The sequence below is a fragment of the Chlorocebus sabaeus genome, chromosome 3 (genome assembly GCF_047675955.1).
Source record: "Chlorocebus sabaeus isolate Y175 chromosome 3, mChlSab1.0.hap1, whole genome shotgun sequence".
In the NCBI taxonomy this organism is placed as follows: domain Eukaryota; kingdom Metazoa; phylum Chordata; class Mammalia; order Primates; family Cercopithecidae; genus Chlorocebus; species Chlorocebus sabaeus.
Window position 1 is genome coordinate 92,534,256 of NC_132906.1, and position 21,576 is coordinate 92,555,831.

The 21,576-nt window shown below is 46.6% G+C and overlaps 1 protein-coding gene and 1 long non-coding RNA gene across 7 annotated transcripts in view; one reads left to right on the forward strand and one right to left on the reverse strand.

Moving 5' to 3' along the window:
* Positions 1–9,565, reverse strand: part of ANKRD10 (ankyrin repeat domain 10) — a 36,379-nt gene extending 26,814 nt beyond the window's left edge. For 3 of the 6 annotated variants that reach the window (XR_012092627.1, XR_012092626.1, XR_012092628.1), the window contains exons 1-3: positions 9,194–9,565; positions 4,705–4,857; positions 405–496 (exon numbers count right to left, since the gene is read on the reverse strand). Coding sequence is in view for 2 of the 6 variants with exons in the window: in XM_007960900.3 (XP_007959091.3) it covers positions 405–496; positions 4,705–4,857; positions 9,194–9,403 (455 nt within the window). In the remaining 4 variants the exon portion in view is untranslated. The remainder of the gene's footprint in view (positions 1–404; positions 497–4,704; positions 4,858–9,193) is intronic. The other 3 variants (XR_012092625.1, XM_007960900.3, XM_007960901.3) reach the window with 3 other exon arrangements.
* Positions 9,566–9,607: 42 nt separating this feature from the next.
* LOC140711433 (uncharacterized) lies at positions 9,608–21,576 on the forward strand. Its single transcript, XR_012092629.1, has 3 exons — positions 9,608–9,742; positions 17,698–17,839; positions 19,288–21,576. It is a non-coding gene; the product is annotated as an uncharacterized lncRNA (long non-coding RNA).

Below are 21,576 nucleotides of genomic sequence, written 5' to 3' on the forward strand. Positions count from 1 at the left end.
GAGAGGCCTGAAAAGATATTTTAATCCAATCCAAGCTTCTTGTTTTGAAATCAAAACTTGGCAAAGAAAAGTGTAAAGACCACAGTGACACAACTAGTTAGTGGCAAAGTAATGGTGGCAAAGTAATGATGCCAAGTTCCAAATCTAATTAGTTAACTGTTCTTTCAGTTCAAATACACTCTCTCAGCAAGAATATTGAGGCTGCTGTGAAATTAAACCCCCTCCTCTAGAGATCAATTTAATCCACACAATTTTCCTCACTAACACCAACTGTTCTAAAAGGCAAAATTACATTACTAATTTTGAAAACAAAGTTCTAGGATTTTTGCTGCTTATGTACTACCTTTAAACAAAACATCCTCGACTACATCTTCAGCTGGAAAGAATAAACGAAAAACACTTACTCGACGTGAGCCCCATTCGCCACAAGGGCACTGACGCATTCTAGGCTCCCAGAGCGAGCTGCCTTGTGAATGGGAGTTTCACCCTCACAATCCTGAAACAACAAAAAGCAAAACATACACATACTCAGAAGAAAATTTCTGACATTTTGAAGTAACGTCATTAGCACAGATCAGAGACCTTCTCATCCCTCTTTGAAGTAAAACGTGTTGAGCAAGATCTGAAGCAGAACACAAAGAAACTTACCCGTGAACGGAGGATGAGAGCGAACTAGGAGGGGCCAAGATACTTGGTCATTGTCACTACTTGGCCTCTCCAGTAGTGACAGCGTGAATGCTCTCAACAGTGATTTATAAATCACTTTATGCTGCATCTTAGCAGATCTTAGCACATGTGTTTTATATAAACCCAGAATAAGTAACCAAACCAACCAACCACACACACATTAAAATAGTCATCGAGGCCAAGAAATGGCACGTAAGAGCTGACATATGGTCTCAGCTACCCACTTTCCCCTGTGCCTACCCCAAGGCCAACCAGAGTCAACATCATCAATGTCGATCTTGAATCTTCTGCTTTGAACTTGAAGTGGGACCACAACTTAAGCAAGATGGCTTAAGGTTCAATGATTGATCTATTTTCAGTATTTACTAGAGGGAACAGTTAGTAGATACTCCCAATCTATTTTCAGTATTTATTAGAGGAAAGGGAAAAGAACACAAAGGTAAAGCAAACTAAGCTTCATTCCTGCTTCAGAAAGTGCACTTCCGCCCCTGGGGCGGAGGGGAGGTGAAGCACACACAGAGGCAAAGGAAAGCGAGCAGACCCAGGAAAGCCACTGTGAACATGAGCAGCCAACCCAGGTCTACGCTGCATGAATAAAACAATGTGAAAGACCATCTTCACAGGCTATCAGCTAAGCAAGAGAGAGGAAAGGTAATCAGACACAGCAATCAAGAGAAGAAAGTGATTTCTGGTGGAAAATGAAGACTCTGGGAAATCCTGGGGGCTCCACAGCACCACCTGTTGAATACTCACACAGAAACCTCACTGGAAGCTGAACTGGGCAGACCACCACACAATTAAGAGACCAAGATAAAAAGGAGTGCAGCAATTGTGGGTCACGTAGAAAACAGTTCATTCCTAAACTCAGTAAATAGCTAAGCTCCCTCACCAACGCGTACTCACAGGAAAAAACATGAGGTGAGGGCCGCCCAAAGTTAAAAACACAGCGGTAGATTAATTCACAGAAAAATAAGAGTATGAAAGGCTCGAGTGCTTGGTGGAGGGAAAAGTGTGCACATTTATTTAAACAAAGGTCTAAAGAGAATATAAAGCAACGTAAAGCTCTGAACAGAAAAATCCATTTTTGAAGACAGAAACACAGAAAACCACACAGCTATAAACTATCCAGCCAACACGGATTTCTTAAAAAGCGAAAACCTAGCCCTAACCTCCCCAAAAGAGAGGTGGGGAGGGGAGAGAAGCAGTACAAAATAAAGACAAATAAAAATTACATAAAAACATTCCCAGGAAAACTGGAGCTGAGACTTAGATACAGTTTTGCCAAAAAAGAAAAAAGCTAAAAAAGAAAAAAGGTCTTTAAAGCTATCCTTGGAACAAGACAAAAAAGTAAGGGTCTGTCATGGTGGGATATTAACAGATGACAGAGAAAAAGCAAAACTACCAAGCTCTTCAGGGACAATCTTTAAGGGCAGAGCAAACACTAAAGAAAAGCCCAGCCACCTTGAGAGAAGGTAGCCAAGAGAAAAGATACTTCCAGCAAAGAGCCAGGTGAAGGTGCCCGGGCCTCCAGCTCAGCCCAGTCACATCGCAGCCACGGCAAATTTAGTGATATAGGGAACTGGGAGCAGTGCCAGAATGCTCAAGACAGGCTGGGCACCCTGGGTTTTCATAAAGAAAAATTTCATTTCTAATCTAGATATGAAAAATTAAGGACAACATCAAAGGCCAGCAGAATTCTATAAGAGGCATATGAAAGAGAATGTTTGCTGATTACACACCAAGGCTAGTCAATATAGATTCACTAAAAACAAAATCACAGGAAAGCTGACTTCATTTCCTCTTGGGGAAACCGAGAACACGGGCCTCCAGTCAGCATATGAGTTTTGGTAATCTCACAGGCTCACTTTAGAGATTGCCAAAAAAATCTGTGGTATTAACCTTGAGGAAAATGAACTTAGAACTGTTAGTAGCTTACACTCCAAAAAATTAACAGACTAGAAATTGTCTTAAAAGACTGCATCAACAGGCTCAAAAAATTAAATGGATACAAACAACAAAGGAGAAAGACCTGGATCTGGCATCCTGAGTTTCTATGAGAAATGAGAAACTGTCTGCCTGGAGATGAGTCAGCAGGTAGGCGGGGTGGGGAGCTAACAAAAGGGCTATTGTGTCCTCAATAGTCACTGGGTGCCGAAATTCACCCACTACATAATAAAGTGAGATGATGCCTGAGATTCGGATGTAAACTCCACATACTAGCAGACCACAACTACCTAAGGCCCACTAAGGACAAATTCCAGGATGCTTAACAATGCCAAATGATATGCCCTAGGCACATGTGAGGACTTGGAAATGTCTACCTGGATATTTCAAGTACAGGGAGGGCTGCAAAGAAAAATATTTTAGGATCCTGCCTGGGAAGAAGCAGAGTGTGGTAGAGGTTTCCAGAAGGTGTTATCTAGAGGCATCTGAGAGGAAGGTGGGGGACACAGCAGCACACTTTCTGCCTTACTCCCTTTATCTACCGAAAATACTGAACTGCCATAAGACACTTTGAAAAGTGGGCTTCTCCATTTAAAAAGGTCTGGAAAGCAATGTTAGACAATTTCTCTAGTCCTCTCTAAATAAGATGCTATGTAACAATTTCATGAAAATTAACATACAAAAATTATACAAATTCCATACTAATTACTGCCATTCATGCAATTATTCAACGTATTTTACTGATAAGGAGATTGAGCCACAGACCAAGTTAATGACTTGCCCAAGGAATCAAGACCACACTGCCCTTTCTACCAGAGGACAGAGGTAGGGAAGAAGGAAAAAAACAAGGCGATGCCCAGCACATAAGGGTATAGAGTAGGTTAATTCATAACTCTTGAATTTATGAATACAAGCAACAGAGCAGCAGAGAAATATACATTATGTAAAGGCATACATGCAGAGATGGAAGGAGAGAAGTGGCAGCATAACCTTACAAGTTGTCCCACATCCCAAGTTTCAGGTTAGTAACAAACAGGCCTAAACTCTTGGCCACCTTCCCTTACATTGTTTTTTACACTTCGTATCTCTTAAGGCGACAAATTGCCTTCTTATCACTTACCCCACTTTCCCATTGATCCTTGTTTTAAATCATGGCTAAACACACCTCCTTTCTCAATTACTGCTTAGATGGGCAGCTGAGTTTTTAGGAAAGGGACTAGCAACAAGCTTATACCTGGTTATAATCAAGGATGAATTTTGGGAAAGACAGAAAAGTAGACAACTTTGCATACAAGACCTTGATGACTATAAAGCATTTAAAAATAGGAGTAAAAGAGGCATAAAAAACAGCTCCCAGAGTCTTAAGAAAATTATAAATTAGTCTAAGGACTAATCCATCTTCAGCAAAGGACACTAATTCCAGGGACTGCTCCCAGTCAGACAACCTAATGGTTATCAGATGCTGCTTGTCTTATACAACCAAGTACCTAACAATCTGAATGCTCGTGTGTATGGTTTAGGTGAAATGATACTGAAAACACACCATGAAAAAAATTGGGCATGATTATGTTCCTGTTTGTATGCTTAATCTTAAATACCAAGTCCTCAAGTCACTTACTCTTCTGACTTAGTAAATGATACTTAGCTACTTATCTGCATCAAGGCATCAACTTGTATCTAAAGCTCGCTTTGGAGCTGACTTAATAGTCATGCTTTTTCTAGGATGAAAGTGTTTTTATAATTATCTGTGGAAATGAGGCTAAGGCAGCTGTGAGTAGAAAGCCAGGAAACCTGGGCTTAAGGCCAGGCTCCTTTAATTACAAGCTATAACCTTGGGCACATCACCCTGGATCAGTTTATCACACAACAGGTGAAAGCACTCTATGAACAGGAAGCATTCCTATGGAAAGGGTCTATTATCCCTCACAAACAAGTGAAGAAACATAAACTCCAGTTTGCCCTCAGGTAAAGATATCAAACTCTAATTAAGGCCTCCATTTAAAGCAATACCATGTATAATTATAACTGCAAAAACCAAAAGCAAAAGCAAAAGCCCATCACCAGCACTCTTACCGGTTTGTTAATGTTGGCTCCTGCTTGAATCAGCCAGACCAGGCACTGAGGATGTCCCCCAAAGGCTGCAATGTGGGCTGGCGTCTGCGCATACCGCGTGGTAGAGACGTTGAGTGTGGCTCCAGCTCTCACCAACTGCACTAAGCACTCCAACTTCGAAAACAGGGTGATGAAAACACGCAGACATGTCAGTACGCTGTTCAACATTACAGGAATAATCTAAATTCTACAATGGTGACAAATGGCATTGTTACCAGTTTAATAGATCAAATTAAGTCACTCTTTCCCAATGCCGTGCAAATTTTAAAGAGCATTTAAAATAACATTTTCCCTTGTCCTTATGAAAAAGATGGTAGATAGAAATAGAAAAATGCAAAAAGACTAATAATACTACACAGATTTAAATATTTTGGTTTCCCTACAATTGAGTAAGCCAAAATCAGAAAATATTAGACTGCGCTGTTCCAAGACTTCCAACAAAAATGTATGTTGCACAGACTATTCTAAACAAAAATGTTAAAAGGGATTGGTGGGTTAAAAAATGTTGTGTAGGCCGGGAGCGGTGGCTCATGCCTGTAATCCTAGCACTTTGGGAGGCCAAGGCAGGTGGATCACTTGAGGTCAGGAATTCGAAACCAGCCTGGCCAACATGGTGAAACCCCGACCCTACTAAAAATACAAAAAAATTACCCGGGCGTGGTGGCAGGCACCTGTAATCCCAGCTACTTGGGAGGCTGAGGCAGGAGAATTGCTTGAACCCAGAAGGCGGAGGTTTGCAAGGAGATGAGATCACGCCACTGCACTCCAACCTGGGCGACAGAGCAAGTCTCCATCTCAAACAACACTTTGTGTAATGCCGGGTGCAGTGACTCAAGCCTGTAATCCCAGCACTTTGGGAGGCCAAGGCGGGTGGATCACCTGAGGTCAGGGGTTCAAGATCAGCCTGGCCAACACTGTGAAACCCCATGTTGGGGTTTCAAAAATACAAAATTACAAAAAATTAGCTGGGCGCGTAGTGCATGCCTATAATCCCAGCTACTCAGAAGGCTGAGGCAGGAGAATCGCTTGATCCTGGGAGGCGGAGGTTCCAGTGAGCAGAGATCACGCTGCTGCACTCCAGCCTGGGCAACAGGGCAAGACCCTGTCTCAAAAAAACCAAAACAACACAACGAAAAACCCCACAAACTTTGTGTAGCCATAGTAAACTCCTCAAAGACTATCTTCTATAGTGTGCACAACTGTGCACTTTTACACATGCCAGCACTGAATACTCATTGATTACTCAATTGAGACCCCATTCTCTACATTTTTTTACTCTTTTCAAATGATTTGTATTTTAAAACCCTATGTTTAAAAAAAAAAAAAAAGCCTACAGCATAAGTGAGCAACGCACCTAGTGGGGTGACTAACACTGGCAAGTTAAGACTTTGTGGCCAGGCACCAATACTATGATAGCCTCTGGCTAAAATAATTCACCACATTCAACAAATTTGGCAAGTGCCTACCATGTGCCAAACAATTGTTCAACCCACCTTCTCTGATTCTAGACTGGCTGGTTTTCCCTCACTCCAATCACAATGCAGTTAGGGAACAAGCTATGCCTGACCGCAAGCAAGTCTCTTGAAGAGGAGAGACCTCACCTGAAGCAACATCACCTGACACTCTCCCATCTCACCTCAAGGTTTCCTTTTCCATCTCTCTAAGCACTGTCAGGCTTTCAATACACACTCCTGTGAGATGAAGGGTACACAGACTCAAAACACCCTCTTCAACCAACTTGGACCTGGGTGTAAAGGCTGATGTCTCTCTCTCTTTTTTTTTTTTTCTGAGACGGAGTCTCCCTCTGTCGCCCAGGCTGGAGTGCAGTGGCGCGATCTCTGCTCACTGCAAGCTCCGCCTCCCGGGTTCCCGCCATTCTCCTGCCTCAGCCTCCCGAGTAGCTGGGACTACAGGTGCCCGCCACCACGCCCGGCTAATTTTTTGTATTTTTAGTAGAGACGGGGTTTCACCGTGTTAGCCAGGATGGTCTCGATCTCCTGACCTCGTGATCCGCCCGCCTCGGCCTCCCAAAGTGCTGGGATTACAGGCGTGAGCCACTGCACCCGGCCGTCTGTTTTTTTTTATTGCCTTTATTAATTTACTGGGTGAAAATGGAAGTATTAACTAGCGATAAGATGAACAAGTCTCAAATCCAATAAAAATAAAACGGATGAAAATCACTTGGCGTACCAAAAATCATCCACTGAGGGCTCGCTGGGCTTAAACCTGTTACCCTTGGGTTCAGTTTAGAAACCTCAATTTGTTATTCCGGAAAGATACTGTTCAATATGGTATCATAAAAAGTACAACAGAGATTTTAAACAACCCGTTTAGTCCTCTGGAAACAAACGAGTCTTACCAGCGGTTAGGGATCTTGTGCAGCACTGGCACATTTCTAAGCACACGAGCCTGAAACCTGTGTTAGGAGGGCAGCCGTTAGCAGGGCTGGGGAGAAAGCCTAGACTTCGCAAGCAGCAGCCGAGTCCTGGCCTGACTTCTGTCCTAACAGCTTCTTCTCAGAAGGGAATGTTTGGACCCTGGACAGGGGCTTTCTAAGGCCCCTTCGGTATCTAAGACCAAACAGCCCTATGATTCAGACAGCTGGAAACAATGAAGTAACTGCTTGTTATAACATTTGATGACCAAGATAAAGCTACTACTCCAAGTTCCATGGAAGTAGACTTTTGAAAAGTGATTTCAGTTGGTGTTTTTATAAAAATTGTGATAAAATACACCTTAAAAGTTACAATTTTAAGGCAGTTATGACTATTTTAATTCCCAGAGACAAGTGGAGGCGCCATTGGGTTAAATTTTCTAAGTGACCATCTGTAATGAAGCGTTAAGCATTCTACAGATCGCTGTTGACTGTCACCCAGTAATGTGTCATTCTCAACCAGGGTAGAAAGGACGGAATCCTAAAGTTTAGTGTAAAAATAAACCACAGCAAGAGACACTCTGGAGAGCGGAAATCCTCAGATTACTGACTACCTCGGGAAATCTATTTAAGGCCCCAGGCAGAAGCGCAGGGAGGCGGCTTTTATACTTTTGTTTGTTAAGAAACTCATTTCCCCTGGGCACCTGTTTCCTCCAGCTGGTACTACGGTTGCACAACTTCGGAGACAGTGCCACAGGAACCTAACAGCCCTTGAGGGTGGATTAACTTGCTTGTCCCACCCTGATCGTCAAAACTCCTTCTCATTTCTTTTGTTGAAAGAAAAGTGACTTTTCCACTTTAAAAGGAGAATCCGAAACTGCTTCCCAAAAGATACAACTGCGTTGTGAATGTAGCACCAGGGGCAGCAAGGTAAAGCGCAACTTTGTCAGCTGGTAACGACATTACCAGGGCCAGGCCTTCTTAAAATAACTTATTTCACATTATCTCCCACATATTTCTGCAAAACCATTTAACCCCATCTCATCATTTACGAGAATGACGAGAAAAACACTATAAATATCCCTGAATTTTAGTGAATTAAAAATATTAATCATTAAAAAAAATCATTAAAACCAGCCACTTCTGAAAAGGACGGTGAAATCTCATTTTAAGATTTCTCCGAGCAAGTAGCCCAACGACTTCACAGATGAGGAAACTGTAGCTATGTTTTAAAACCTTAAAGCAGCACTGCGTTCCCTCAGAATTTTCAGTTTAAAAAAAGAGGGGAACGTAAAGGCTCCACGGTAAGAGAATTCTGCTTAATTTAACCACTTCTGCAGTAATTTAGATCCAAGATAAACACAGCCGTCACTAATTTTCCTGAAGCGGGGCCAGTTACGAGCTTTAAAGCAAACCCAGAAGCTGGAGAGCCGGCCTCCATCGCACACGGCTGCCCAAGCTTTCCAGTCCCGCCGGGGAGCTCGGTCCTCGGCTGAGCTCGTCCGCAGCGCGGCCCGTGGCTCCCGGCGAGGGTGTGCCGAACCAGAAGGTCGACCGCGCCCGGGCATTCCCCGCGCGCCTCCTTCCGGCACCGCGAGGGCGAAAGACTCCTCCGACCCCGCCTCGGCTCCCCGCAAGCCGCCGGGGCGACTACGCGGCGTAATACCCGGCTCTGCGAAGTCGTCCGCGCCTCCCGACCCGCCTGGAGGGCCCGGCGCCATCCGCGCCCGCAGGCTCCGGCCGACAGGCGCCGGGACTCCTGGAGCCCGCCTTGTTAGAAACTTGCTACACGCGCCGCCGCACATGCGCCCTAGGCCCCTCTGGGCGCAGGCGCCGCCGACCCCGCTTCCGCCCAGCGCTCCCGGCACGCCCCGCGCCCCCCGGCTGCCCCGCCGCGGCCCCTGACGGCGAGCGCTGCCGCACAGGCGCCTTAGGCCCCGCGAGGCACAGGCGCCGCCGACCCCGCTTCCGCCCCGCGATCCCGGCACGCCCCGCGCCCCCCGCACCTCAGACCCGCTTTCACCGACCCCCACTGGACAGCCGCGGAAAATGGCGCCTTAAAGCGTTCGCGCCCACCTTGCCGAAGTGCGCGGCCCAGTGTACGGGCGTCCAGCCATAAAAGGAGTCCTCAGAGGTCAGGTGGGCGTGCGGCGTCTGCTGCAGCAGCGAACAGAGCGTGGCCAGGTCCCCGTCGCGGCAGGCGCGGTGCAGCGGGAAGCGGAGCGAGAGCAGCTCCTCGCTGGAGAAGCCCGCCTCCACGCCCGCGCCCGCTCCCACCGCCGACATGGTCCGTCACTGGAGAGAGCGGGGCTGTCTGGCCGAGAGGACGCGTCGGAGAGGACTGGAGAAGCCGCCGCCGAAGCACAAAGAAACGAGACTAGCGCCGCGGTCGCGTCCCACAGGCTGCCGAGCGGAACGCGCACGGAGGGGGCGGGGCGGGGCCTGGAGCGGCCGGGTTGGGGGCGGGGCCTGGCCAGAGGACGCCTTGTGCAGCCGGGCAGGGGGCGGGGCCTGGAGCCGCGGACCTCTGGAGCGGCCGGGTAGGAGGCGGTACTTGGGCCGGAGGACGCCTGGAGCAGCCGGGCGGAGGGCGGGGCCTGGAGCTGCGGACGTCTGAAGCGGCTGGTAGGGGGCGGGGTCTAGCCCAGAGGATGCCTGGAGTAGCCGGGTAGGGGGCGGGACCTGGAGCAGAGGAGGCCTGGAAGTAGCCGGGCGGGGGGTTGGGCCAGAGGACGGCTGGAGCGTCCGGCCAGGGGGCGGGGCCTGGAGCGGCGGGGCCTGGAGTAGCCAGACAGGGGGCGGGGCCTGGCTTGGGTCCACGCCTGGGGCGGCCGGGGGCGGGGCCTGTCTAGAATCAACGCTTGGAGCTCTGGTACAGGGGGCGGGGCCTGGCTGGGCCGCTGCTTACGGCGGCTTCCGAGGCTCTGAGGTCACTGGGCTGGCTGTGTGGGGGCTCGGGGGTGTAGAGCGGCCAGGCATTGGTCTGAGCGGGGCTGGTGGCCGCCCGCGCTGTGGGTCTCGGCTGCGCCCCGGGTGCGGACCGTGGTGTCTCCAGCGTGGGAGCCGGTCCGGGCGGGGAGTCCCGGCTGCCGGGGGCGCAGGTTGAGGCTCGGCGGGCCCGCGCCCAGAGCAGTTGGGAGCCACGGGTCTCCCGGAGGCCCGGTAGAGCGCAGTGAAGTTCAGTTAAAATTTACGGAGAGCAGGGCTTCGCATTAAAATCTGAGAATCAACAAGTCCTAGTTCCTTACAGAGCAGGACAGATTCCTCGGTTTTGTCTGAGGGACGTCTTCCTCGGAACCAAGTGCAGTGGGCGAGCACTATTGCAGCTTTAAGAGATGAGCCAGAAGACCAGACAGAGCAAAAAATAAAAGGCTTCTTGTTGAGAACTGTGTAACTGTAAGGGCATACTAAATTCCCTGTTTCGAATGACAGTATCATGGACTTTTTTACATATGTAATTTTATTCTGATTGTGAAAGCATCAGTGATTTCATTATTGAGGAATAACCGCAATGTTTATGAATATTTCCTTTCCTTCTAAATATGCGGTGTTTTAAAATCGTGTATTTTGTTGCATTTGTATATATAGTTTTCCGCTGTGTAAATTTCCTTCCTTTTTGCAAAATTCTACGTCACAGAACTTGAACTTTAACAAGGCAATTAGATGTATAGGGAAACACCGATGCACGAGAAGGCATATTGCAGCATTGGTTAGTAAAACAAAAAATAGAAACCTAATATTTAACAAAGGGAAATTGTTAACTAGTGGTGTAACTACTCAACACAGACATTGCTTCATACAGCAAACATTTGTTGAGTACAATGCTGAATGAAACACATTGAGAGGCACTCCAGTGAGGAAGTAGCAAATATTTCAGTTCAGTGAGCAATTTGCTAATGAATGGAAAGTATGACACACAGAATCTATCTTCTCTCAAGGAGTTTGTAATCTGTTAGTGAGGCTGGAAAAAAGAATCGAGCAATACTTTTTTGTTTGGACCAAAAGGGTGAGAATAGACTATGAACTCATTTCAGGTTCTGTTTACTCTAGAACTTAATCATTTTTCTTTTCACATGCCGTGTTTATTTTAATCTAATCTCTTTAAAATATATCCCCCTGATAATGATTTCAATCTTTCTTAGGAAGAGGCGTCCCATTCTGCAAAGGGACGTGAGTGTATCTTGTCCTCCATATAATGAAAGGGAGGGATTACTGGCTAGGCTGCATTCTGGGAATGGTGAAACAGAGCCAGTGGTAGGTCAAGGAATTTGCCCGAGGGCAAACTGCATGCCTGCAGCAGAGCTTAGAATACTATCCAGACCTAGGTTCCAACCCACTGTTAGATTTTTTTTAACTTTGGAATTTATTTTGCATCGAGTCTTAAAGGCTAGGAAGATAAAATAGGTTGTAGTGATGGGATACTTAGTGTACGTCTTTCCTGGCTTCAGATGACTGGGTTTTTTTAAAGGATTATTTCGACTGTATACATATTTATGTAGCTGTACTGGAGTAGACTGACACATATACATGGTGATGAATCCCCAAGACAGATCTTGTAACTGTGGCAGGAGGATTGTGGATAGGATGGTGTCTACTGACTATTCCCAATGCCAGTGGTCTAAATGGTTGGTCGCCCAGGTTTTCCCAACTCTTATAATTGTCAGATGCATTTGAACTAGAACAACTTCATCTTAAACGGGGCTGGGTAAAATGAGGCTGAGACCTACTGGGATGCGTTCCCAGAAGATTGAGGCATTCTAAGTCACAGGATGAGTTAAGAGGTCAGCACAAGATACAGGTCATGAAGACGTTGCTCATAAAACAGGTTGCAGTAAAGAAGACAGCTAAAACCCACCAAAACCAAGATGGCCACAAGAGTGACCTCTGATCATCCTCACTGCTACACTCCCACCAGCACCTTGACAGTTTACAAATGCCATGGCAACATCAGGAAGTTACCCTATATGGTCTAAAAAGGGGAGGCATGAATAATCCACCCCTTGTTTAGCATATCATCAAGAAATAATCATAAAAATAGGCAACCAAGGCGCTCAGGGCTGCTCTAAGGAGGAGTCATTGTTTTATTCCTTTGCTTTGCTAATAAACTTACTTTCACTTTACTCTGTGGCCTCACTCTCAATTCTTTCTTGAGTGAGATCCGAGAACCCTCCCTCTCCTGGGGTCTGGATTGGGACCCCTTTCCTGTAACATAATCATTACCAATCTCAGATTTCCTTTGGGACTCTCATTTTTAAAAAGCTCCAAAGAGAAGAAAAGAGTAGAGTCATAACATCTTTTTCATCTGATGAAGCAACCATACACAAGCCAACTTAGGCATACACAAGCCAACTTAGGAAAACTCAAAACATATTAAGATTGCCTTTAGATTGGAATTTTTTTTTTTTTTTTTTTCCGGAAAAGGATTGTATTGTGTGAGCAATTGTGGAAATGGGGCAGGGCTCTGTTGTGTGAATGGCACAGTGATACAGTGTCCATACGTGTGACAGTCATTGATGGGCGTCTCGAGTGTCGTTATTACACCAGGAGCAGTGCGCCCTGAGGGACGTGGAGTTGGAGAGGAAGGCAAGCCCCAGCTGATGTTCCATACTAAGCATGCCATGCTAAGGAGTGGCTTTTTAATTTCAAAAAGTTTGGGAACCAATGAGGGGTTTTGTTGTGCCATTTAAGGGAGGGAGTGATGACTTGGGGTGGAGGAGTGGGGGGACCCGGGTCAGACTTGCAGCTTGGCTGTGAGAATGGAGGTCAGGGAGCCCACTGTGATGACACCTTCAGGACTCAACGTGGGCCTCCAAGCCTTGCTGTTTTCCCCTTGGCCCCTTCTCGATTCCTATCCACATCCACTACACTGGCAGATCCATCTTTTGAGAGGGCAAATCTGCTTAAAAATGGATGCAAGAACAGTTTCCAAAACTTGTCATTCAGATACCATCTGCATGTGGGTTGTTGTTTTTTTGTTTTTGTTTCTGTTTTTGTTTTTGAGACAAGATCTCACTCTGTCACCCAGGCTGGAGTACAGTGGTACAGTCATGGCTCACTGCACCCTTGACCTCCTGGGCTCAAGAGATCCTCCTGCCTTGGCCTCCCAAAGCCCAAAGCACTGGGATTACAGGTGTGAGCTACGGCTCCTGGCCCTATGTGGACTTTTATATCTACATAGGATTGATATTTTTTTCTTAAAACTGGTTCACCTTTTTAAAACTTAGCTACTTCATTCATATCCTCTCATTAATAAAACATTAGTTTGTGGTGCTAGTTACATTTTCTCCCTACTCATTTAAACAAATAGATATCAAAATAGAGTTTGTTCTGTGAACCTTCCAAATTGGCTTCTGCCATTTGAGGTTTTCAGACCACACCTGGGAAAATGCTCCCAGCAAGCAAAGTCCCAGATCAGACCCTTGGCTGGGTGATGTCCTTACAGCCAGGGCCGACTGCCTGTCTTTGGACTTCTTGTTATGTCACTGCCCAGGGCTGTCCAGAGCACGTCCTTGACACTAGGGCTACCTCTGCCTGGAAGGCTGCTCCCTGCCCTGTCCCAGAGTCCACTCCCTCTGATCTAGGTTGAATTGTGTCCCCCCAAATTCATGTGTTGAAGTTCTAACCCCCAGAACTAAGAATGTGGCCTTGTTTGGAAATACGGTCACTGTAGATATAAATAGTTGACATGAGGTCACACTGAAGTAGGGTGGGCCCCCAATCCCATATGACTGGTGTCCTTATATAAAGGGGACATTCGTCATGCCTGTAATCCTAGCACTTTGGAGGCTGAGGTGGGTGGATCACCTGAGGTCACGAGTTTGAGACCAGCCTGACCAGCATAGAAAAACCCATCTCTACAACAAAAAAAATTAGCCTGGTGTGCTGGCACATGCCTGTAATCCCAGCTACTCCGAAGGCTGGGGCAGGAGAATCGCTTGAACCCGGGAGGCGGAGGTTGCGGTGAGCCGAGATCAGGCCATTGCACTCCAGCCTGGGCCACAAGAACAAAACTCCGTCTCAAAAACAAACAAACAAACAAACAAAAGGGGTAGGGGACATTTGAACACAGACATGGGGGAAGACAACCATGTGAAGATGGAGGCAGAGATGGGGGTAGTGCTTCTACAAGCCAAGGAACCCCAAGGGCAAATCACGAGAAGCCATGGAGAGGCCTGGAGCAGATCCTTCTCTCACAGCCCCAGCAGGAACCAGCACTGCTGACACCTCCGTCTGGGCCTTCCAGCCTGCGGGGCTGCAAGACAACACATTTCTGTTGTGAAGCCGTCCGGCTCCGGGAAATAGCACACTGGTTCTTACTGGGTTCCACCTCTCTCGCCCGAGGTGGGGAGGCCCCAGCCACCCCCTGGGTGCCTCTGTGCCCTGGCTTCCCCGGTGCTGTTCACTTCGCTTTCCAAAGCTGTTTCCCATGTTAAGACAGGAGCTTCCGTCCCCTGCAGGCAGGCCCGGGAGGATCCAGGTGTCTAGCCTTGAAAATGTTTTCAACTGATTCCTTAATTTCCCCATGTGGGGTACCATAGAGGAAAGTCCCTAGTGAGTCCCTAGCGAGTTATTAAAATGGCTTCTGCCGATCTTCTGGGAGGGGTGATGGTGGCCCTGCCATGCTCTCCTCCTCCAGCCTGGTGCCCAGCCACTGACCCGCTCCTGGCTGGACCAGGCCCTGGTACCTGGTGTGACTCAAGGGATTTATATCTTCCTCACCCTTCCTGAAATTGCCATTATTGTATTTATTCCTTAAGAACGTTCTAGAAAGAAAAGCATTTACCCTCACAGGATTTCCTGTCACCTCCAAATGAAACAATTTAAAAACCAGACAAGTAAATGTTACTCTTATTTCTAATCATGAAAGAGATTGATTTTAAAAAAAATCCTGACAGTAGAGAGGCGTGCCTGAGACTGCATCCCCCTATTCGTATACTCTTGTGATTAGAAACATGCCAGAGATTTGCTTCTGGGGGCTTTAAGTGTGGAAACCAAGAGTTGTCTTTCCAGCTGCTCCCTCTCTGCTCTGGAGGGGAGCGCTTGGTGAGCCCCTTAAGCAGGTAGAGGAGACTGCTCTGAAAATATTAAATACTTCTGGCTGATGCTCCGTGTTCTGCTCAGCAGTGTCACAGACGGATCTCTGTCTGTCTCTCCATCATTACTATATCCCTCGAACGTAGGAAGTAGGACAGTGCCCAGCCCATATTAAGTCCTTAATGCCTAGTTCCTGAATGGCATGAAATTGAAACGGAAGACTGAGCTTCAAATCAGTTGATAGCTCCCTTCAGAAAGGGAGAAAGCACCATGGACCAGGGATCTTGAATATAAAGAACATGAAGATTCTAGAATCTTACTAATCATCCTGTGTCTTGCTTTTGTCTTGTTAAAAAAGTGATTAGCAAAATCACTTTAAATTAGCAAAAGTGATTACCCATTTAAAAAAAAAAGGAAAAGTCCGCAGCTCTACTCAGAAGCAAGGGCAGGCCTGTCTGCGGGAGACCGACTGTGGAGTGGGGAGGGATGGATGGGCGAGGGTGTTGAAGGAAGGAAAAGCAAACAGGCTGCCCGCTGGTCCCTGCCCCCTAAAGAAAGAGCAAGCCGCCGGAGGAGCTGCTGGGGGAGGATGACCCGCAGGTGGTTTCCTGACATCTTGACCTTTAATTTAGCAACCATACAGTCCTTGAAAATGTTTTCAACCAATTCCTTAACTTCCTCATGTGGCTACCATAGAGGAAAGTCCCTAGTGAGTCACTGCTGTTATTAAAATGGCTTCTGCCAATCTTCCTGGGAGCGGTGCTGGTGCCCTCCCACCCCCCACACATGCTGTCCTCCACCAGCCGAGTGCCCAGCCTCGAGGCAGGGCCCACTGACCCGCTCCCGGCTGGACCAGGCCCTGGTACCTTGTGTGACTCAAGGGATTTACATCTTCCTCACCCTTCCTGAAATTGCCATTATTGTATTTATTCCTTAAGACCATTCTAAAAACAAAAGCATTTACCCTGATAGGAATCTTCATGACCTAGAATAAAATAATCCACCCGTCTCATTATAAGAGGAAGTGGATGTCGCCTTAAAACCACTTATACCTCACAGCATAAGACAGTGAATTCAGAGCAGTCCCCGCCATGCAGAAGCACCAGGGCGTGGGGAGCCAAAGAGATCAAATCACTGGTGTCACAGTGTGGGGTCTGCCCAGCAGACAAACGCTTGATTGTCTCCCTTTTTCCTGTGGCGCCTAAAACCTTCCACAGCCCTCCCTGGCTCTTCCAAACTTTAGCGCTGACTCTATAAGCTTGGCTAACCAAGTGTTTTAGGGAGCAGCCAGAAGCAGGGATGGAAACAAGAAAACAGCACAGCTTCAGCCCCAGTGCAGAGCCAGTGGGTGACTACTGGGACAGTTCAGTTTCTTGTTGTGACCGCCTTCTTTTTCTTTTCCCTGTTTCTGAAGGCTGGGTTGAAAAGAATATTGCAAACAACATTGCACAGGGGGTTCTTCTGCTGGAGGAGGGTTTCCTCCCTGCCCTGCCTTAGTTTCCTCATTTATTAAAGGAAGACAATAATTTTCCTGTCCAGGTAAAGGTCATTGTGAGGGTCAGGTGAGCTTTTGGGTGTGGAAGGATCTCTAGACCAGGAAGATGCAGGGTACTAATTGTTCTCCCAAGTGCCTTTATGAATTTACACTGCCAACAGCAATTCACCAAAATCCCAGTTCCCGATTCTTTCTGATACTAGGTATTGCTATTAGATTTTTTGTTTGTTTGTTTTGCATTTTCATGAAGACTAAATTGCAGTGGTAATGGCTGCTAGGGGCTTTGTTGTCAAAAACTGGCACCACTGAGTGCAGGCCAGCTGTTGAGAGTGTCCCCAGTGCCTGTTGGGCTCCTGTGCCCTGCTCCTTGGACCCAGTGCCCCTGGGGTACTGCTTCACCTGGCACTGTCCTCTACACAGGCTGCCGTGGCTGCAGCATTCTGACCTCTGGCCATGGGGAGTTCATCCCTGTAGGATGGCTGTTTCCTCTTCATTCTCCAATGTGCAGCAGCCCTCAGCCTGTGACTTTGATCCACACTTACTGCAGGTTCGGTGTGCTGGCAAGGGTGTGTCACTCCATAGAGAATAACCAGGGCCACAAACCCAGAGTTGCTCCTGTTTACTTGGATGTGCCTTCCCGCTGCTTCGCTCCAGCCTGACTCCAAGGAGTAGTGGGCAAGGACAGAGGAACAATTAGAGCTCAAACACACTCAAAAATCTGTTCCACATGGATTAGACTTCAGTGTGAAAGCAAAATGGAAAAAGATTTAGAAGAAAACATAGCAGAACATCTTTATGACCTTAGAGGGGTGGAGGATTTCACACATAAAGCACAGCCATAGAAATGTCCAAACTTGCCTATGTTATAAGTAATAATATAATAATGTCTTTCAATTGTTATTATTTAATAACATAACTTCTTTCAAAGCAAAAGACAAGCTACAGAACAAGGGAAATTGTTTGCAATTCATTTAACACATACAGTAATGCCTCGCTTAACAGCAGGGATACGTTCTAAGAAATGCACCATTAGGCTATTTCCTCGTTTCAGCATCTTGGAGTGTGTCCCCACGAACTTGGATGGTACAGCCGTGTCACACACCGAGGCTAGGTGGTGGAGCTTGTTTCTCCTAGGCTACAAACCTGTACAGCATGCTCCCATACAGAACACTGCAGGCAATTGTGACATAACGGTAAGTATTTGCATATTTAACATACCTGAACATAGGAAAGGTACAGTCAAAATATATTAATAGTATTATCAGCTCATGGGACCACTATTGTATATGCAGCCTGCCATTGACCAAAAGGTTGAATGAAGGGTGTGACTGTAGAGCATTCTTATTCAGCATATAAAAAGAACTTCTACAAATCAAGAAGAGAGAGATGAACAACAGGAGCAAAGGATATTGACAGGCAATTTACTAGAAAGAGATTTAAATGTCCAATAAGCAAGATGCTCAGAAATCAGTAATTTCTCTGCCCTACTGAATGGATTAGTCCCCTCACCAGGCAAATCTGCTGCAACCACTTACAGTGGTTCTCTACCTTAAAATAAGCACACGCTCTCATCATACTCCATTCTAGCTCCTGCCCATCTCTCCTCTGCCCTTTCAAAGAATTGTCTGCAGCCATTGTCTCCCAGGCCCTCCTCAACCCTTTCCAACTGGACATCAGCCCCCAGCACTCCCAGGGATAGCCAGGGAAATTCATCATAGTCCTTCAGATCTGCCAAACCAAATGGTCAATTCTCTATTCTTATCTGGTTTTATCTTGCTGGAACATGCAACAAGTTGACCATTAGCTCCTTTTTGAAACACTCTGTCCTGGCTTCCATGACACATCAACTCTCTTGCTGGACCCCCAAATGTTTAAAGACCCCAGGACTGGGTCCTCAATCCTCCATTCTCTGTATTTCTTCCTAAGCAATGTCATTTAATCCCACACCTCCAAACACTACTTACATGCTGGTGATTTCTAAATTTATGTGTCTAGACCTGACCTCTGAGCTCCAGACTCAAATCCCATGGCTTAGTAAATACCTCCATTTGGATCTCTGAGGGGCATCTCTACTCATGCCCCAAATGAAATTATTGAGTCACCCTCCCCACACCTGCTGCCCATCCCACACATACATAGTGTTCTCTAACTCTGTAAATAACACCACCACCTATCCAGGGGCTTTGAGTCCAGCATCTGCAGGTCAATACTTTCCCAACTGCCACGTGCAAACCACCTGCAAGCCCAGGGGGGCTCTACCTCCAAATATATCTCAAGTCCACGTGCCTCTTTCTTTCTCCCCTCCTATCTCCCTGACCCATTCTCTCTCACTTAAACTGACACGGTAGCCTCTCGGCTTTTCCTGTCCAGCAGCCAGAGGATCTTTTTACGATATAAATCTAATAATAGCGCCAGCTTAAAACCTTCCTATACCTTTTCATTGAACTTGGAACAAAATCCAAACTGCATAGAGACTTGGTGCCCCGTTGGGCACCTGCAGCCCCTCTCGCCCAGCCTTCTACTGCTCTCTCTTGCCCTCACTGGGGTTATGCAGGCCTCGGGCTTCCTGTTCCTGGACCCGGCTCTGTCTGCTGGGAATGCTGTCACCTGAAACTCACATTGCTGATTCCTTGTTTTTCAGGCCTCCCCTCAAATGTCGTCTCGGAGGAACGGTATGGCCTGAACCCCAGCCCGAGTCGTCTTCTGCAGCGCCTGCTTTGCTTTCTTCCCAGCATATACCTCTGGAATGATCTGATTTCTCACTGACTGTCCTGGCCCCCTTGAATGGATGGCCCAGAGAGACAAGGCCTCCTTCACAGCGGATACTCAGAATTTAACTAAATGTTTTAACGAATAAATTTAGGTAAAACTAAATTTACAGTGGAGTGGTGCCTTTAGGGATTGAGTGACAAATTCAAATCATTTGCTGCTTGTTTCCCAGTCAAAGCTGCTCTTGTGTCAGAGGCGTGTGAACCAGGGTAACTCCATCTTGAACAGGGACTGGGTAAAATGAGGCTGAGACCTGCTGGGCTGCGTTCCCAGGTGGTTAAAGCATTCCAAGTCACAGGATGAGATAGGAGGCTGGCACAAGATACAGATCATGACCTTGCTCATAAAACAGGTTGTAGTAAAGAAGCCAGCTAAAACCCACCAAAACCAAGATAGTGATGAGAGTGACCTCTGGTGGTCCTTACTACTACACTCCCACCAGTGCGGTGACTGTTTACAGACGCCATGGCAACGTCAGGAAGTTACCCTATATGGTCTAAAAAGGGGAGGCATGTATAATCCAACCCTTGTTTAGCATATAATCAAGAAATAGCTGTAAAAATGGGCAACCAGCAGCCCTCAGGGCTGCTCTGTCTATGGAGTAGCAGTTCTTTTATTTCTCCACTTTCTTAAAAACCGTGGTTTCACTTTAGGGACTTGCCCTGAATTCTTTCTTGCAGGAGATCCAAGAACCCTCTCTTGGAGTTCGGGACCCCTTTCCTGTAACACTTGCAAATCTCTTTCAATTGCTTGTAAGGGACAGTAGAAAACTGTGTGGTCTGTAGCCACTGCTGGCCACAGGGTGCTTTAGAGCGCTTGAAATGTGGCCTGTGAGACTGAGGAACTAAATTTTAAATTTTATTTAACTTATTTAAATGTGAACTTAAAAACTGAAGCCTGATTCAGTTATTGGAAAATTCTTAAGTAGGTTTGGAACAACTTAGATCTGTGCGTGGAACTCTTTCAAATGTAATGGTCTAAAATCTAAGTAAGGTTCAACTGTTCTCATTGAAACTTTAGTGCCCCATTGAGATGTGCTGTAAAACACACACTGAACTTCCCAGGCTTGGTAAAAGTGAAGGAATATGAAATAGCTCATTAATGATTTTAAATGTTGAATGTATGTTAATATGTGTAAATATAGGGCCGGGCGCGGTAGCTCAAGCCTGTAATCCCAGCACTTTGAGAGGCCGAGACGGGCGGATCACGAGGTCAGGAGATCAAGACCATCCTGGCTAATAACACGGAGAAACCCCGTCTCTACTAAAAAAAAATACAAAAAACTAGCCGGGCGAGGTGGCGGCGCCTGTAGTCCCAGCTACTCGGGAGGCTGAGGCAGGAGAATGGCGTGAACCCGGGAGGCGGAGCTTGCAGTGAACTGAGATCTGGCCACTGCACTCCAGCCTGGGCAACAGAGCCAGACTCCGTCTCAAAAAAAAAAAAAAAAAGTGTAAATATGTTAATATAAATTGATAATACTTAGGATACACTGGGTTAAGGAAATATATTATTCAAATTAATTTCACCTGTTTCTCTTTTCTTGGTATGTGGTTAGGGAAAAGGTTTAAATAACATATATATCTCAAATTTTATTTTTATTGGGTGGCTGTAATAGTTGAGTGCCAACTTGATTGGATTGAAGGATGGAAAATATTGATCCTGGGTGTGTCTGTGAGGGTGTTACCGAAGGAGATTAACATTTGAGTCAGTGAACCGGGAGAGGCAGACCCAGCCTTGACCTGGGTGGGCGCCGTGTAATCAGCTGCCGTGTGGCCAGAATAAAAGCAGGCGGGAGAACATGGAAAGACTAGACTGGTTTAGTCTTCTGGCCTCCATCTTTCCCCCATGCTGGATGCTTCCTGCCCTCGAATATCAGACTCCAAATTCTTTAGCTTTGGGACTTGGACTGGCTTCCTTGCTCCTCAACTTGCAGATGGCCTATTGTGGGGCCTCACCTTGCGATGGTGTGAGTCAGTACTCCTTAATAAACTCGCTTTTATGTGAGCATCTATCCTATTCATTCTGTCCCTCTAGAGAACCCCGACTAATACAATGGCACTGGGATATTGGAGACTAATATGTATCTCATCTATCAATAAATCACATAACTAATTGTTTTGTTTCTTCTGCTAGGAGAATACTGTTTCTTTTTTTTTTTTTT